Below are 19,325 nucleotides of genomic sequence, written 5' to 3'. Positions count from 1 at the left end.
GCCCGGCGGGAACACCCGCTGCGCTCCGAAGGCTTGCGGATAGCTGCCTGAAGCCTGCATTCGCTCCATAGGACGCAGACACATTTCCCCTTCATTTTTGGAGGGGGGAAAGTGCATCCTATAGAGCGAAAAATACAGTAGATTTCCAAATCTGCCCTTGAGCCCAAAAAGGTTGGGGACTCCTTAGGAACATAGGAATGTGCCTTATACTAAATCAGACCGTTGGTCCATCTTGCTCAGTATTGTCCACACTGACTTACAGCAGCTCTCCGAGGTTTTAGGCAGGAATCTCTCCCAGCCTTACCTGGAGATGCCAAGGACTGAACCTGGGACCTTCTGCACACAAGACAGCTGCCTTCTGGAGGACATCATGTCAGCTACCCATGAGTAGCCTTAGGCAAGCCCCTCTCTGCAAGAACCTTTTACAAAATTACAGAAAGCACTTTGCATGCTTATGGAAAATTGCTACATAAGTACTAAATAACATTTATGTCAGCGAAGCAGCTCCAGTCAAGCTCTAAGCCTGGGAGGCCATGAACCACTTGATCCAACCAGATGATCACCCGCTAATTCACCTGACCAGCCTAACCCTAATAGCATGTCACAGTGGGGAAAGCATCTCACCTAAATCCCTGATTGGCACTTGTTCTGTAGTGGTTGGTACCGTGGGCCTGGTGTGTGCATGAAGACAAAAAGAGAGAAAGAGGAGGCAAGCTGCTGTGCTTACTGATTAAATGTATTTTTACTGTTGCTGCTCTATACGTTTCAGAGTACATAACTCCCTTCAGGAGCTTTAAATGCTTACAAATTCCTTAGACCCAGAAACACTCTCTTCTGTAAACCTGAGCTCAGAAAACGGCTCTGAATAATCTATGAAGCAACCTTTTTTTCTTTCTGCACCTCTACAATGAATCAGGTTTACAGTTTGTTGTTGGGGTTTTTTTGGTTTTGTTTTTTTAAACTTTAATCAGTAAGCACAGTAGCTTGCCTCCTCTTTCTCTGACCCTGGGCCTAATCACTACATTGAAAGCCTTCCTTTTGCTGTTCATCCAGCCCAAGCATGTTGGTGCTGAGCAGCATGCCCCTCATTGAAAATTCTTCCAGAGGAGTCATACCCAAAGATACCTGGGGCAGGAAGGGGTGAGCATGGAATTTTATAGAACTATATTAACAGCTTTATAGAATTATATGAACAGCTGTAGGCTGCCAAGACACGCTTCTCACCTGACAGCCTGATGCCTAAATTAAGTGTCCGCATTATAAATGTAGGCCATCAGTTGAAAGCACTCGGTCTTCAACCATGCAGGTTCCCAGTTGTACCATTTAGCAAAAGTTGACACCATCCCTAGCCCTGGTCATGAGTGCTTTGCACATTTTGAGGGTGGAAATTTTGACTTCCATGCCTAGGTAACTTAAATCTCAAGTTGAAGACGCTGCTGCCACCCTTTAAAAACAAAAAACAGAAACAGAACCCCCCCCCCCACACACACACTTCAGAATTCAGTTGCTGTAGTCCAGGGGTGGCCAACTCCCAAGAGACTGCGATCTACTCACAGAGCTAAAAACTGGCAGTGATCTACCCCATTGGGGGGGGGGTTCAGCCAGTGTTCTACTAGTCTTTTTTGCACGCTAACATTAAGATGTGTGGTTTAGCATTATGTGATACATTTTTGGAAGGCACCAGCTGGGGTGGGAAAGCTGAACTATATCAAAGTAATCATACAGGGAAAGCAAATTGTATTGAAGTTGGAGGCAACCAAATAAATGTTGGAGAGCTAGGAATTTATTTTTTTTAAGCAAGATCCTTGAGTAGCTCCCTGCTATGGATTGGATCGAAAGATCCTGGCCTCTTCCCTTCCACCCCAGACTCCTGAAAACTGGATCCAGAGGGTCAGGGGAGGCTATTATGTCAGAATGGATGAGTTGCAGATGTGGTATAGCAGGATTTGATACAAGGCGACTTGTGCGGCGAGATCTTAAGATCTCTCTCGATCTCTCTCATTTAAACTGGTCCCTTTGTCTTTTTAAAAGGCCATGCAGGCTTGTGAGGTTGAAACTATCATCCCACTCATTCATGGCTGCAAAAAGCTGGTCCTGGTTGGAGACCCAAAGCAGCTCCCTCCTACAGTTAAATCTATGGTGAGTATGTCAACAATTAAGGTGTTTTGACTATCCCAGAAAAAAGTTGTAGAGCTGAAAACTGACAGGCTGTTTATAAGCATCTAATGACCCTGCTTTTGGCATAAATAAAGTAAAACATCTATCAGGTCCTTAATGGTGTATGAGCTGCCTACGGTGAAAAAGGTTCAATTAGTTTATCTGATCAAATTATTTACACAATTCTGTGAGTTTCTGTGAAATCAGCCTGTGTGATTACCATGTTAGTAGACAACATCCCTTTTGGTTAAAAAGAAGTGTATATACCAAGTACTGTTTTTCTGGGAGACACTCCAATGGCTGGTAGGGCAGAGGCAAGAGTAGATAGGGCCAATGCTTTAAGAATGTATTTTTTTATATGTATATCAAGGGATATTCCCACAGCAGTAGTCTTTGAGAGACTTTTATTTTTCTCAAGCACCACCATTTCTCTTAGTTCTGATATGCTGCAAAGAGCATAAGGAGAGGGGAGAAGTTCCTGCACCCTCTTACGCTGCCATCTTTCCCACTTTCAAATAAATAAAAGATTGGGTTATTTTGTGGGACTGTTTCCCAAGCCTCTTGGGTAGCCCAGAATAGTTCACTCATTCCTAATCTCTAGTTCAAATACAGGTGAAACTTGGAAAATTAGAATATCGTGGAAAAGTTCATTTATTTCAGTAATTCAGCTTAAAAGGTGAAACTAATATATGAGATAGACTCATGACATGCAAAGCGAGATATGTCAAGCCTTTATTTGTTATAATTGTGATGATCATGGCGTACAGCTGACGAAAACCCCAAATTAACAATCTCAGAAAATTAGAATATTAAATGAAATCAGCAAAACAAGGATTGCAAATAGAGCAATATTGGACCTTTGAGACATGAGACCGAGCAATGCAGAAGAGCTGAAGGCTGCTATTGAAGCATCCTGGTCTTCCATAACACCTCAACAGTGCCACAGGCTGATAGCATCCATGCCATGCCGCATTGAGGCAGTAATTGATGCAAAAGGGGCCCAGACCAAGTACTGAGTACATATGCATGCTTCTACTTCTCATCTCTTGTTCTTTAATTGTTGCTGCCTGTGCTTAACCCATTCCCTGAAAGTTTTACTCCTCCTCCCCTCCCTTGCTTTGGCAGAAAGCTGAGGATTACGGCTACAGGCAGTCTCTGATGGGCCGACTCTGCAGACACCTGAATGGGCAAATCCAAGAAAAACACAGTGACAGGCTTCCAGTCCTGTGCTTGAGGACTCAGTACAGGATGCACCCAGAGATCTGCCTCTTCCCTTCCAATTACATCTACGACCATGCCCTGAAAACTGACCGGTGTGTAGACATCTTACTAATTTTTTTACCTTGCCTCAAGGCAACAGGCATTTCATGAAAAGGTGACCTAAGTGTGGACATAGGTTCCATATTACCCTGGAATTTTGGCTGGTGGTCAGGGATGGTGGGGGTTGTATTCCAGCAACACCTGGAGGGCCCTGCTTTAGCTCATCATACCTGGTGTGTTTGTGTGAATGAATGTACTTGCTCTGACACTACTGGTGAGTACTTAGTTGAATGAAAATTCTGTGCATGATCATAGGCCTCAAACCTGACTCTTTCCAGCAACCTAATTTGATACTTTAATTTTTTTCTTCCATTCTAACCACTTTCTTGTTCTTTCTTTTTTAATATACTGTATATTAAAAATGATGGTGTTAAGTTCCATCCATGTACAATTTTTAGTGAACGTTCCCTAATACAGTGGTGCCCCGCAAGACGAATGCCTCGCAAGACAAAAATCTCGCTAGACGAAAGGGTTTTCCGTTTTTTGAGTCGTTCCGCAAGATGAATTTCCCTATGGGCTTGCTTCGCAAGACGAAATGTCTTGCGAGTTCTTGCGAGTTTATTTCCTTTTTCTTAAAGCCGCTAAGCCGCTAAACTGTTAATAGCCGCTAAGCCGCTAATAGCCGCTAAGCCGTTAATAGCCGCTAAGCCGCTAATAGCCGTGCTTCGCAAGACGAAAAAACCGCAAGACGAAGAGACTCGCGGAACGGATTAATTTCGTCTTGCGAGGCACCACTGTAGTTGCTGACAGAAATTTATATGGTGCTTTTGTCCATAAATTGTTCTGTTTAACCTCTTCAGTGTTTATATCCCAATTTAATTCCCACCAGCTTTTTAGATTTTGTTGGGGGCAAAATTGGTTCTCAATAAGTGTTTTGTATAAAAGGGAAATGCTATCTCTTATTACTATATTTTCATATTCTGTTAGTTTACTTGTAGCTTCATTTTTAATCTGTGTATTTGTAAGAAATGATCTCGGCTGATATCCTAACAGCCATGAAATTTGATTATTTTCTAAACGTACTTGTATTTCTGCTATTGTAAGAGGTTGTTGGCTAGTAAAGCAAGATGAACGCTGCAACCCCAGAGTCATTCGCAACTGGACTTAACTGTCAGGGGTCCTTTACCTTTTACCTTTTTAAGAGGTTGTCCTATCCTATAGTAATCTTTCAAGTGACATCAATGGCGTTCTTTCCATAGCTTCACATTAGATAAACTGTTTTTATTTTGATATAAAGGATGATGTTGGATCGAAATTATAGGTGACAGTCCTGGAGCTAAAACTTGGGGCCATTTTTTCCATATTCTAAATGACATGAGTACATAGGGCTTAGTAAGCCAACTCAACAAGCAAAGCTTATTTTTCATTCATGCTAATACCTCTGTAGGAACACCATCAACTTCTATATCCGCCAGTGTTGATCACTGGGTTTGCTTACTGGATGACATCAATTCCACCATATGGCTAAGTTGGGTTGTTTCATAATAGCTACTTAAATTCAGAATGCCTCAACCATTAACCAACCAGTAGTGGTATAATACAGTGAACCACTCTGAGACCTGTGGGTATAGAGCAGTATGCTAATATCTGGTTGGTCCAATTGTAATATAAACTTATTAATTTTTTCTGTCATTTGTTCAGATGAGCTATTTGTAGCCAAACTAGCAGTGTCTGGAACAAAAAAAGTAATTTAGATACAATCATATTTTAGATGTGGCCATAAGTCTGTTGTCTAAGGGATGGTGTATGAAAAAACATTACTTCTGGTTTCTGAAAATTAACTTGCAATCCTGAGTCCCTGGAGAATCGCTCCAATTCTGTACATAATATTTTACGTGCTGTGATAGAGTCAGAGGTGCACAAAATTATATCATTGGCATAGAGGCTTAAATTTTGTTCTTTTTTCTTTATAACCACTCCCGTACCAGAGAGGGGACTGCATAATTTGATTGCTAATGGTTCTACAATTAAGACAAATAACAGGGGTGACAGAGGACATCCCTGTTTTGTTTCACAACTGAGAACAACTGAGAACATATTCGCCTTCCAAAGCTTTTACCAATTTTGGACCAGGTTGAAATTTCTTAACTGCCTCCATTAAATTTGGTTCTGCGCAATCAAATGCTTAAACAATGTCAAGTGAGAGACTTGCTAAAGGTGGTGATATTTTTTTTTACTGAAATGAAGATTTTTTAATAATTTCCTATCTGATTCCTACTTCTTGTAATCTAGATGTTATTGGGTAAAATTCTCTCCTTTTTACAATGTGCCCTGAGATAGGTCCCAGAGAACCATAATTAGCTGAATTTTAAAAGTTATCTTTTCCACATTCTTAAGCGCTCTCCAGAGCTCATCTTTTTTTCATAAATCTATGGAAACATATAATAATGTATCTTGGAGGAGCTGAAACATGCAGATGAATTGATGGGCTCTGTGGGCTCTTTCAGTATCCTCGGGAGATAGTTCCAAGGCAGGTATTAGCAATTTAAACCATATAAAGTCCACAGTAGTGTCATTTTCTTTTTTTAAAAAAGATATTTATTAAGATTTTCAAAGTATTACAAAAAGAAAAAAGAAAAATACAAAATAAAAATAGTTAAAAACAATTCAATCTTTCCATTACTTATCTTTCATTTGCATGTTTCCCGGATGTCAGGGAACTGACATCGGAGCTAGAGGCGGAGGGAAGGCTCTCAAATGATGCTGGAGAAGGGCCCAGCAGGGAGAGAGGCAGCTCAGCAGAGGGGGAAGCAAATCAGCGCATCACCAGGGATAAAGGGGGGCAGATGGGGGAATCGGCTTCCGCGCAGGGAGAGTAGGAGGAGACTGGGCGTCAAACAACTTTTATGTTGGAAGAGGTTTAAGAAACGCCCACTGACGGATTCTGCTAGCGACTGAGGCAGCCACGAAGAGAAGGGCTGTCCAGACAGAAAGGTTTAACAAGGCAATTTGGCCTGGAGAGGCGGCAGCTTACGCACGAGCAACCCCATACTCATTACAGCAATCCGTCAGTCCCTGACGTTGCTTGTGCACAGCAGCAGGCAGGCAGCATCATGAGCAAAACCGGAGAAGCGGGCGCCACGGAGGGAGCAGCTGGAGTGCAAAATCTGGTGGAGAGGAACCGAGATTTGGAACAGCATGTGGCTCTTCTGACGGCGCGGCTGGACGAAAGGCGGGCTCAAGATGCACAGGTCAGACCCACCCCCGTAGCAAGGAAGGTACCGGGACCGGTACACAAATTTGGAGGGAAGCCCCAGGACTATAGTGCGTTCCGAACGGAAATAGAGTACGCGTTGGAACTGCAGCAGAATGATTTTGCAGACGATGGAGAGAGGGTTGCCTATATTGTCGGACATCTGCAGGATGGGGCCAGAGAATGGATCAGGCCCTTAATGGCGACGCAGAATGCCGCCTTGAAGGACCTGAGGAAATTCTTTCAGGCAATGGATGCAATGTACTCCAGTGATGTACAGCAAAGTGTGACTCGGCGGGAACTGATGAACTGTAAACAGGGGCACCAGTCAGTTAGAGACTACTGGTCACGCTTTGCCATGTTAGTTCACCGGCTCGGGTGGGAACTGGACTCTGAACCCATTCAAATGTTGTTCGAGGAGGGGTTGTCCCCAACGGTGAAGGATGAGCTTTCCCGTGCACCCCACCCGCAGTCGATGGATCAGCTGACCAAGGCTGTGCTTGCGATTGGTGTAAGGCAGGAAGCGCGGGCCCAGGAGAAGCGGGAAGGGAGAGAGCAACGTTACCATGACTACCGCATTCCTGAAATACCAAGGCAGCCTTCCCCGCCGGCGGAGCCAATGGAAATAGATGGGGCGCGCGCGGGGGAAGTTTCAAATTCCAGCGAAGGTCGCAAGAAGGAGGGAAAGGATTGGAAAACCACCAAGAAGTGTTTCCTCTGCCAGCGGCCAGGACATTTTGCCAGAGTCTGCCCTCAAAGAAAGGCCTGGCAAGGAATGGTGGGAGCTGCAGGGGGTGAGGAGGAGGTGGAAAAGGGGCAGGAACAGGGAAACGCGAACGCTTGGCTGCCACTCAGCGGGCACAGCAGCCAGGCCAGCAACCAGTAGAAGTGCCCCAACCAGACCCCCCCAGTGCAGCTATAGCCATAGAAGTGGTGCTAGAACTCCCGAATGGGCACCCAGTCAAGGTGAAAGGGCTGTTGGATTCAGGCAGTTCCTGCAATTTCTTCAGCAAGGACTTTGCACTAGAGCACCAGCTCCACCTGCTGCCCTTGGATTTCCCCTTGCAAGTAACCACCATTGATGGCAGGGAGCTTCTGGGAGGGGAAGTGACACACCAGACCCCACCAATGAGAATGAGGGTTTCATGGCACTCGGAGACCATCGCCTTTCACGTCGCCTCACTGGCAGGGCCCCCAATAATATTAGGGATGAGCTGGCTAGCACAACATGATCCAGTGGTGGCATGGCATCAGAGGACAGTCACCTTTGGGTCCGCTTACTGCTTGGAACACTGTCTAGGGGGGGAAACCCCAAGGATGACCGTGGCCAGGGTGGCTGGGATAGCTGTGGAGCGGAAAGGGGAGGTGCCACCACAATATGCTGACCTGCAGGAGGTCTTCAGCGAGAAGGAGGCGGATAGACTACCCCCCATAGGCCCTTTGACTGCCAAATCAATTTGCTCCCGGGGGCGCAGCTGCCGGTGGGTAACCTGTATGCCATGTCGGACAGGGAGATGAAGGAGTTGCGGGAATTTATTGACAAGAACCTGAAAAGAGGCTTCATAAGAGAATCAAAAGCGGTGGGAGGCAGTCCGGTGTTCTTTGTGGACAAAAAGGACACTAATAAACCCAGGCTCGTTGTGGACTATCGGGCCGTCAATTTGGTGTCGGAACCCGTGACCTTCCCAATGCCCAGGATTGACGACATTTTAATGCGGGTGAGGCAGGGGAAAATTTTTACCAAGCTGGACCTCAGGGGAGCATACAATTTGATTAGGATGAGGGAGGGGGATGAATGGAAGACCACAATCTTCACACCCCTAGGGGCCTTTGAGTACCTAGTTATGCCTTTTGGATTACAGTCGGGCTCCACCTGTTTTCAAGCTTTCATGCACCACGTGTTGGGGTCTCTGCTGTACAAGAACTGCGTAGCCTTCTTGGACGACGTCTTAATCTATTCGGACAATGAGGAGCAACATGTCAGAGACGTCAGGGAAGTGCTAAAACGACTGCAGAAGCACCAGTTGTGGGTCAAGCTGGAAAAATGTCAGTTTCACGCCAGAGAAGTCGAATTTCTGGGGTACAAGTTGTCAGACAAAGGCCTAGCGATGGACCCAAGCAAGGTGCAGGCAGTGCTGGAGTGGAAGGCTCCCAAAACCCGGAAGGACGTGCAGAGATTCCTAGGGTTCAGCAACTTCTACAGGAAGTTCATCAAGAACTTCGCCCACTTGACAGCGCCCATCACAGATTGTCTCAGTAGCAAAAGGAAGTTCGTCTGGACAGAGGGGGCCCAGCAATCCTTTGAAAGACTGAAGAAGGCGTTCGCATCGGAAGAGCAGCTCCTGCACGTAGATCTGGAGAAACCCATGAGGCTAGAGACCGACGCGTCCGACAGAGCCATTGGGGCAGTCCTTTTGCAGCCCGGGAGGAGTAAGCAGGAATGGAAACCGTGTGCCTTTTTCTCGAGAAAGCTGAGCAAGTCGGAGCAAAACTATACTGTGTATGACCGCGAACTGCTTGCGATCTATGCGGCGTTTCGTCGATGGCGCCATCTACTAATAGGGGCGCAACACAAGATCCAGGTTTGTACAGATCACAAGAACTTGGAATACTGGAGGACCGCACGAGTACTCAACCAGAGACAGATTCGATGGACACAGGAGTTCTCCAAGTTTTCCTTCGAAATCTGATACGTGCCAGGAGAGGAAAACGTAAGGGCAGATGCTCTCTCCCGGAAGCCGGAGTACATGGAAGGAGAGGGGCCGCCGGAGATACGACACGTGATCCCCGAGGACCGATGGGCGTGGGGGGGAACCTTGGTGGGGAAGCGAGAACTGGCCGAGCTTAGTAGAAACGACCTGTTCGCACAAACTAAAATCCGGGAACTCTGAGACGGAAGAGAAACCCAAGGAGGGTTTGAGTAGAAGGAAGGGGTGCTGTACTATAAGGGGGCGCTGTATGTACCGGGGGAGACCCTAAGGGGGAAGGTACTCAAACAACTCCACGACAACCCCACAGCTGGGCACTTTGGACAGCACAAAACCATGATGCTCGTCACCAGGCAGTTCTGGTGGCCCAGGGTGAGGGAGGATGTACGGGAATATGTACGGGGATGCGACCGCTGCCAAAGGGCAAAGGGGGAGCAGGCTGCCCCCACAGGATTACTTGGAACCCTTACCCACGCCGGGAAAACCCTGGGAGGTGGTGTCCATTGATTTTATGACCGATTTGCCCAAGTCCTGGGGAAAGACAGCGGTCATGGTAGTGGTCGATCTACTGACAAAAATGTGCCATTTTATAGCTTGCTCACATGCGGTTACGGCAGAGGAAACAGCCAGGTTGTTTGTGGAGCACATCTTCAGGTTGCATGGGGCTCCCTCGAGGGTTATCTCCGACCGCGGGAAACAATTTACTTCCCGGTTCTGGAGGAAGCTCATGAGCTTGCTGCAGGTCGAAGTGGGCTTCTCGACGGCGAGACACCCGGACACCAACGGGCAAGCAGAAAGAGCGAACAGTATGTTGGGATACTGCCAGGGAGATAAAGTCCATCTGAGCCCCGAAGCTCGGCGCCGGACGATCCATCGACCTCCCGTAGTCACGCAGTATCAGCAATTTGGCGACACGAAGCCTCAGGCTTGTGCACACTCTATCAGCAGAGTTCACACAGCAAAAGTTGCACAGCAGGACAGCATATTTACAGTTTATTCAGCGTAGGTCAGAACAAAAGAAGACATGACCGTCTGCTCCGACTGCTCAGGCAAACAGCAGAAAACGAAAGGAACAGACAACATAAACATCCTGTGAGACAGGAAATACGCAGGCTGTTATACAAACATCCTGCCCCCTTTTAAGGTGGAACGGAAATATCCTAACATCCTCCCCCTTTCTGTGTAACCTGTAGTACCTGTGATTCAACCCAATTGCAACCTTTGTACGTAAACCTTAAGTTGTTCTCTGTTAACAACCTTAGACAACAGATCAGCAGGAATTTCATTTCCTGGCATGTAGGACACCTGAATGAGTCCTTTCTGAATACACTCTCTTGCACGATGTAGCTTAATCTGCAAGTACTTGGTTCTTTGCTTGCAACTCTCCGAGTTCAGCAAAGCCAAACAAGATCTATTGTCTTGATACACTTGTATAGGACATTTCACAGAAACCCCAATGTCCTTAAACAGTTGCATCAACCATTCACAATCCATGAGTGAAAATGACAGAGCATTGAGTTCTGCTTCACAGGAACTTAGGCTAACTGTGTTGGCTGTTTGCAGTTTAGTAGCGCAGAGAGCTTGCTGGGGAGACCATGCATTAAAAAAATAAAGGACTCAAAAATAACTTAAACTAGGTTTTAATAAGAAAAACAAAAACTCCTTTTACTCTAAGTACATTAACAACCAAACCAGACCCAACCACCAACCCATCCCCCAGGGTAATGGGAGAGCTAGGTGCTGCTCCTTATATACTACACCCAAATGCTGACACACCTTAATCAAATACAACTCAGCAGCACCTGCTACATTTCACAGCTGTAAAGCTGGGTCTCGTTATCTTACTCTGGCCCTTGCTCTGGCCCCTTAAAGACATACACATTGGGTGGAACAATGATGAACCTTTACATTTAAATAAACCATTCAACATTTCCCCTGCGGTTCATCATTGTGGAACAAAAACATAAAGCATATTTTGTACATGTCTTTCATGTGTAACCTTTGGAAGTGCTTTAGTAAAAATGTCCGCAATTTGATTGTCACCTGGAACATATTCAAATACAATCATTTCGTCAGCAATTAGTTTCTTTACAAACTGTAAACGTAACCTTAAGACTCTAGTGCGCTGCGTATTGGTCTCTGAACACAGGATAGCAAGTCCGCTCTGGGAATCAAGGTAAACTTTTACTGGTAATGTTACTTGCATCTGTAGGTCTGCAAATACTTGCAGATACCATTCTACATCACGAGTGGCCTGAACGCATGCACATAATTCACTCTCTGTTGTGGAGAGACAAATAATGGTTTGTGTCTGGGACTTCCATTCAAATGGACAACCGTTATAACAAAACACCATACCAGACACACCCCTGCAATTATTTTGTTCCACTGCATGAGATGCATCGCAGAAAATTTCAAAACCTTTGTCAATACATGTTGTAAACTGCAACCTATAATGTTTGGTATGTTTAAGATACATTACCACTCTCTTAAGAGCAGAGAAACATTGTGTAGTAGGCTTTTCCACAAATTTTGCCAGAAAGTGAAAAGCATAAGTTATATCTGGTCTTGAGATTCTTTGAATGAAATTTAGCTTGCCTATAGCAGAACGATACAAAGTTTTGTTAGGAAATGGCTTATCTTCACCTGTAAAGGTGAAACCACACACCATAGGCGTTTCCTTGCCATTTGCATTTTCTAAACATAGCATTTCAACAAGATCATCAATTTTTGCAGTTTGATGAACCAGAAAAGATCCATTTTTGCCTTTCTCAATTTGCATGGATAAGTAATTTTTAGCTATGCCTAAATCCACCACATCAAATTTCTTCTGTAACTGTGATACTACCAGTTCATATTCCTGTTTAGTTTTTGTAGAAATTAACACATCATCTACATACACACATATTTTTGTCACAGAGTTTGCCCTTTCCTTTATAAATACACAATTGTCTGCCTTTCCTTGTGAAAAACCAATATCCAGCAATTCTTTTGCTAAAGTTTGGTGCCAATTCCTTCCACTTTGGTGCAGACCATAAAGGGATTTATTTAATTTGCATACCAAACCTTCAGCAGCGTCTATGCCTTCAGGAACACGCATAAAAATTTGTTCTTTTAAATCTGCAAACAAATATGCAGTTTTTATATCTAGGTGATAAACAGAATGTCCACGTTGTGATGCATCTTTTAACAAAAGCTTAACTGTTTCATATTTTACGCTTGGTGAATAACACAAATCATAATCTTCGCCTGGAATTTGTTGAAAACCCCTAGCAACTAGTCTTGCTTTGTACCTTACAACTTCATTTTTGTCATTCATTTTAACTCTATAAACCCATTTTGAATCAATAAGTCTCATATCTGGGGTTTGTGGTACAAGAGACCAAGTGTTATGCTCTTTTAAAGAAGCTATCTCAGAGTTCATAGCTTTATACCAATTTGCAGCTTGTTGCTTAGGTAATTTCTGAACATCATTGTAGCTTTTTGGCTCAAAAACTGCCTTACTGGCATACACAGTATTAAAATGTTCATCTGCAAAACGTTGTGGCTTCTGCCTCTTTCTATCTGAACGTCTTAGTCCAGAAGGAGAGTCAGACTCCTCAGACTTAATGGGACTAAGTGAACCACTAGTTTCAGGTTGTAAATCATTGTCAGATTGAAGAGATGCCTGTAGGCTAAGCTCACGGTCAGAAAACTCAAGAAAATCTAACCTCCCCTCGGGTGCCTGTGACTTTAAATCATCAAACAAATCAGATTCAACAGACTTTTTGTCTTTTTCCATTAATTCAGAAGCACCATTTCCTGCTGCTGCTGCTGCTTCTTCCTCTTCTTCCTCAGTATTATCTATACCATCAGTATCTTGGAAGACAGCAACTCCATTCCAATTTACAGTTTGTATCATGTTTCTGGTAATATGAAATTTGCCAGTTGCTGGTATGTAAATTCTGTACGCCCCCTGCTGGTAGCCCATTAATTTTCCCTGGACACTACGTTCACCCAATTTCTGCTTAGCGGGATAATGCATAATTACATCTGAACCCCAAATGCGTAGGTATTTCAGATTAGGGCGTTTTTTAAACAGCTTCTCATAGGGGGTGACATCTAAACCAGAATGATAACTGCGATTTCTAACATAACAAAACGCATTAAGCGCTTCAGCCCAAAAGTCTTTGGGCAGATTAGCATCGTGCAGATACGTTTTAACCCCTGCCTGTAGGTCACGCTGCACAACTTCAACAAGCCCATTTTGCCAGGGACTTCGGGGGCAAGATAACTCATGAGTAGTCCCCTGCGCTTCCAGGAATTTCTCAAAATCCTCAGAAACAAATTCCCCACCCCGGTCAGAAAACAGGTTCTTAATTGATTTGTTAAAGTGCATTTTTACCCAGTTGCAAAAAACTTTGTACTTCTCAAATGCTTGGGACTTCTCAGCTATTGCATAAGTCCAACAATATCTACTATACTGGTCTATCAGAGTAAGCCAGTACTTAGAACCTCCTAATGATGGTGGGAGTGGCCCAACTAAATCACAATGTACACGCTCAAATGGCTCAGTTACTTTCCTATCTGAGCACCTACCCTTGCGTGCAACCTTAATCTTATTCTTGCAACAAGATAGACATTGCATAAAGAATTTACATGGTTTTAAGTTGAGGCCATTAACAATATTCTTTGTCTTAATTACATCAGCAAAATTCAGGTGTCCTAGAATTCTGTGCGCCTCATGGACACACCCGGAATGTGGCCTTACATTCCTCAACCCCTGGCTTGACTGTGCTGCTCTGCAATTTATAGGCGATTGGGAGTAGGTGCGAAAATACAGTCTATATAAACCATCAGATTCCCGGGCATATAATAGACGTTTGTTCCCATCAAAAAAACTCACACATTGACTTTAAGAAACGCACAGTTATGCCTTGACGAGCAAAGCACCTTACTGACAATAAATTGTCCACTGACGGGCAGTAAATGCAGTTCGCTATTGTAATGTTTAAAGAGTCAAGTTTAACGGTACCCCTGCCAAGCGACTGCAAGACTTGTGAATTGGCTAAATGTACATTACCAATTTCCTCTTCGAAAGAAATAAACAAGCTTCGATCATTGCAAATATGCTGAGATGCTCCTGAGTCCACAACAAAAGACTTCCACTTGGCACGTTTAAGTCTTTTACGATCTGTTGTCCTAGCATGGAAAACTCGCGGCTCGTTTCTGTCTCTACTATACGATGTCGGCTGCTGGGCTGACAACCGTGACTGACGAACAGAAACAGGCTTGGGAGTACTTTGCTTTCTTTTGGATTTGCAGTCCTTTGCAAAATGTCCTTGCTTATTGCAGAACCAACAACGCTTTGCAGCTTTAAATGCAGTTGTATCACCACAGGTTTGCATATGGCGTGCCTCATTACTTCTGGAAATAGGAGTGCTTATGGCACAAGCCTCCCTTCTGTCCAACTCGCCCATTAATCTTGCCGTCACCCCTTCCACAGTTAATTGTGCTGGTGGAACAGCAGATATCTGGCTAGCTATACCATCAAAGTCCTCATTAAGGGAACATAGAATGATAAAAACATACTGAATATCAGGTATCTCCATGTCCCTTCGAATTAATTCGCAGCGTATTGCCTCCAGACGTCTCAAGTGTGCTGCCAAATCACCACCAGGCTGCAACTTCCTCTGGTACAACTGCTTGAAAAACGTCAATGCAGATGCTGACTCTTTTCTAACATGCACTGCTGCAAGACTGTCCCACATTTCTTTGGCAGTTTTCTTATTTCTTATATAGACTACTTGCTGGTCGCTGACTGCCAAATTAATTATCGCCCTGGCTTTTGCATCTCCTTTCGACCAAGCATTAGTCACAGGGTCAGGAGGGTCATCAGTTACATAGGTCCATACTTCTCTAGAGGTCAAAAGCGCCTCCACCCGAAAAGACCATAAACTATAGTTCTCATCTGTTAGCTGTGGGAAGACCAGAGCCTTCTCAGCTTCAGGAACCCGGTCAACCATTCTGGAACTCTTCCAGACCCACAGAACTACGCTAACAGGAGAAGGAGTTTTCAAACCTTTCTCAGAGTCCAAAAATATGCAGTCATCCACTCAGCAGCTGGGCCCATAACCAAAGATGTTGGCTGTTTGCAGTTTAGTAGCGCAGAGAGCTTGCTGGGGAGACCATGCATTAAAAAAATAAAGGACTCAAAAATAACTTAAACTAGGTTTTAATAAGAAAAACAAAAACTCCTTTTACTCTAAGTACATTAACAACCAAACCAGACCCAACCACCAACCCATCCCCCAGGGTAATGGGAGAGCTAGGTGCTGCTCCTTATATACTACACCCAAATGCTGACACACCTTAATCAAATACAACTCAGCAGCACCTGCTACATTTCACAGCTGTAAAGCTGGGTCTCGTTATCTTACTCTGGCCCTTGCTCTGGCCCCTTAAAGACATACACATTGGGTGGAACAATGATGAACCTTTACATTTAAATAAACCATTCAACAAACTGTCGTCTGCTTTTTGCACAACCAGTCAAACAGGCAGTGGTTGTACATGTAGCATACTCCAGAAGTGCTTGTACCATCCGTGGTGTCACTTCCAAAACTAGCATCTGCAAAGATTTCAAGACCTCCAGTCTTCTGACTGGTGAACCTCAGTCTGTAGTGCATAGTCCCTTTCAAATACCGGGCTATGTGCTTCAGAGCTTTCCAATCCTGAACAGTAGGATTGTTAGCATGTCTGCTAAGCAGGTTAGTGCTTACAGCAATGTCAGGTCTTGAACATCTAGCAATGAAATTCAACTTGCCTAGAATGCATCTGTACAGTGTTGTGTCAGAAAACGCTTCAGCAGTACTATCTACCTGGTAACCTGTCACCGTCGGTGTGTCTGCTGGGTTTGCATCAACCAAATTCAACCTGGTTAATACATCAGCAATTTTCTGTGTTTGATGTACCAGAAAATTACCTGCTTGGTCCCTCTCCACCTGCAGAGAAAGATAGTTGGATACCTCACCAAGATCCTTCATGTCAAAGTGCTCCTTCAGCTGAGCTAGGGTGCTTTGGTAAAAAGCCTGATTCTTCCAAAACATCAGAAGATCATCAACAAAACATAAACAATACAGTTTGTTTTGCCCCTCCTCCTTGACAAACACACACGGATCAGCTTTGCCCTGGTGAAAACCTAGAGAAAGCAACGTCTCAGTGAGTTTTGTGTTCCAACACCTGGCACTCTGCTTGAGACCATATAAGGATTTCCGCAGTTTACAGACCATTCCCTTCTGTATCTGCATCCCGTCAGGTGGAAGCATAAACAGCTCCTCGTTCAAAATCCCGTACAAAAAAGCTGTATTAATGTCATGATGGGAAACATGCAGTTTCTCCTCCGCAGCGATCTTGAGCATCAGCCGAACGCTCTCATATTTGACCGTGGGTGAGTAGGTCTCGTGGTAATCCTGCCCTGGTACCTGTGAAAAACCTCTGGCAACCAATCTGGCTTTGTGTCTGACAACCTTGCCATTCTGGTCTGTCTTGGCCTTGAAGACCCATTTGCTGCCAACCAGTCTCATCCCTGGGACTACCGGTATCAGCTCCCAAGTTTGGTTCCTGTTCAAGGAATCAACTTCAGCCTTCATGGCATTAAGCCAAGGCTCAGCATCTTTAGAGGTTAACTCCTGAACCTCTTTGAAGCTTGAAGGTTCCCACACCTTCTCTGAGCTGCTAAGAACAGCAGTTGCCGTCTTAGCAAACTCATCAGCAAATCTCTTCGGAGGTTTGCCTTTGGTCGCCCTTTCAGACCTGCGAACCAGACGCAAGTCTTCTGGACTCATCTCCTCCTTCTTTGGAGAAAAGTGACCAATGGTGAACAGTGGTTCTTCCAGTTCATTGTCAGACTCATCAGATGGTCTGACTGAGGCCTTTGCGCTCTTGTAGTCTGCTGTGTCATCACTGTCACTGACAGCAGCAGCAGCGCCGCCCACTGAACTGGAATCCGAACTCTGATCATCATCATCATCATCATCCTCAGTTTCCTCAGCTTTCTCAGCATGATCTGCTTTCTTCACATCACCTTCATCCTCCTCTGGGTAACTCTGGAAAATTCCCACATTTCCCCCCCACTTAGGATTGTACTCAACACTCCTTGTGAACTTTATGGATTTAGAGTTAGTCATCCATACCCTGTATGCACCTTTTTCGTACCCCATGAACAAACCATGTGCCCCACGCTTCCCAAGCTTGTTGCTTTGTGGGGTGTGCACCCACATGTCAGAACCAAAGATTCTCAAGTGCTTGACATTTGGTTTGTTACCAAACATCTTCTCGTAGGGAGTGCAGCCAATAGGTGATGACAGTCTGCGGTTAAAAGTGTAAACAAAATTCGAGAGAGCCTCCCCCCAGAACTTCTCAGGGAGGTTTGCATCATGCAACAAGGTTTTTATTCCTTGCAGCAACGTTTGATTTGCTCTCTCAGCAAGCCCATTCATCCATGGCGATCTAGGCGTTGACAAGTCATGCTGGATTCCCTTCTCAGTCAGGAAAGCTTCAAACTGCTGAGAAGTGAATTCCCCGCCTCGATCAGTAAACAGACAGCCGATACGTTTACCATGAGCATTCTCCAACCAAGCACAGAATGCCTTGAACCTAGGAAATGCTTGTGATTTCTGCTCGAGCATAAACACATGAATGTACCTGGAAAAAGAATCAATTAGAACCATGAAGTACCTTGCTCCTCCCAAAGAGGGCGCAAGAGGCCCAACCAGGTCTGCGTGCACTAGCTGGTAGGGTTTGGAAGCCTGCCTGCTAGACTCCTTGCCTTTTGGAGCAACCTTCACCTTGTTCTCTGCACAAGATACACATTTCATGTGAAATTTACAGGGTTTGATGTTCAAACTTTTAACCAAGCCAGGCATCTTGGCTAGCGCTTGCCAAGATAAGTGAGCAAATCTTCTATGTGCATCATGAATGCATCCTGCATGAAGAACCTTGTTAGTTTGTGCAACACAACAAGAATCAACATCAGATATAACAGCATTGTCATCATAAGTTAGACAGAACAAACCATCCATCAACTTTGCATGCCACATGTCCTCTTTGCCTTTTCTGATGACACAGACAGTCCTCTTGAAGGAAACCTCAAAACCACGCCCAGTCAGACACTAATCAAATTGTCCGCAGCTCCTGGAACAAAAAGTACATTTCTGATGGTAGTGTGCAGACTTGCAAGTTTCACAGTCCCAACTCCTGCTATTTGCAAAGTCCTTCCATCAGCCAGGTGGATCTCTCCATCTTGAGGTGTGAAGGAGATAAACAGATGGCGGTCCTTCGAAAGATGGCGACTCGCCCCAGAGTCAATAACAAACCTGGCCTTAGCTTTTAGAACAAGTGTGCTGGCAAACATAACCTTGTTTTCCACCAGCGTGGGCTTTTGCAGCTTGCCCCCCTGCTCCTGGCCATCAGACGTGCCTTTAGCCTTTGGTGGAGCTGTGCCAGCAAACATAGCCTTGTTTTTCCCTGGCTTTCCACTCCCCTTCTGCTTCGGGCCATCTGCAGGCTTTTTCCTTTGTTTATATCTGGCCTTCCGGCCTCTGCAAAGGCTCTGACCTTGGTTCTCACGAGAAACAGAGCTCTCAGCTGCCGACTCCTTGGCTCCCCCTGGAGGCTGGAATGCTGCCTGGGATGACGTGACAGTCTGCTCCCCCTGCAGTTTGCAACCGGTGCCCTCAGCATCCCTGCATTCACTAGCATTCTGGGAAACAGCCAGGACCTCCGATGCATTCAAACCCTGGGCTGGGATTATTGGCAGGTGGGCTTTTTTCAAAGCATCCCACATGTCACGTGCCGTGAGATTTCCAGCAAGCGTTTTTATTTCCTCCAGAGAGACGGATAAGACTATTACGTCAATGGCCTTCGAATTCTGGCCCTCCCATTTCTCTGTCCGAGGAACTGGAGTG

The 19,325-nt window shown here is 45.0% G+C and overlaps 1 protein-coding gene across 1 annotated transcript in view; it reads left to right on the top strand.

Moving 5' to 3' along the window:
• LOC128406010 (probable helicase senataxin) overlaps positions 1-19,325 on the top strand; it is a 183,090-nt gene that overhangs the window by 127,413 nt on the left and 36,352 nt on the right. Inside the window, 2 exon segments of the mRNA XM_053373059.1 lie at positions 2,032-2,139; positions 3,283-3,470. Coding sequence (XP_053229034.1) covers positions 2,032-2,139; positions 3,283-3,470 — 296 coding nt within the window.

Source organism: Podarcis raffonei, chromosome W, assembly GCF_027172205.1.
Source record: "Podarcis raffonei isolate rPodRaf1 chromosome W, rPodRaf1.pri, whole genome shotgun sequence".
Classification (NCBI taxonomy): Eukaryota; Metazoa; Chordata; class Lepidosauria; order Squamata; family Lacertidae; genus Podarcis; species Podarcis raffonei.
This window is presented reverse-complemented; position numbering and strand designations above follow the sequence as displayed.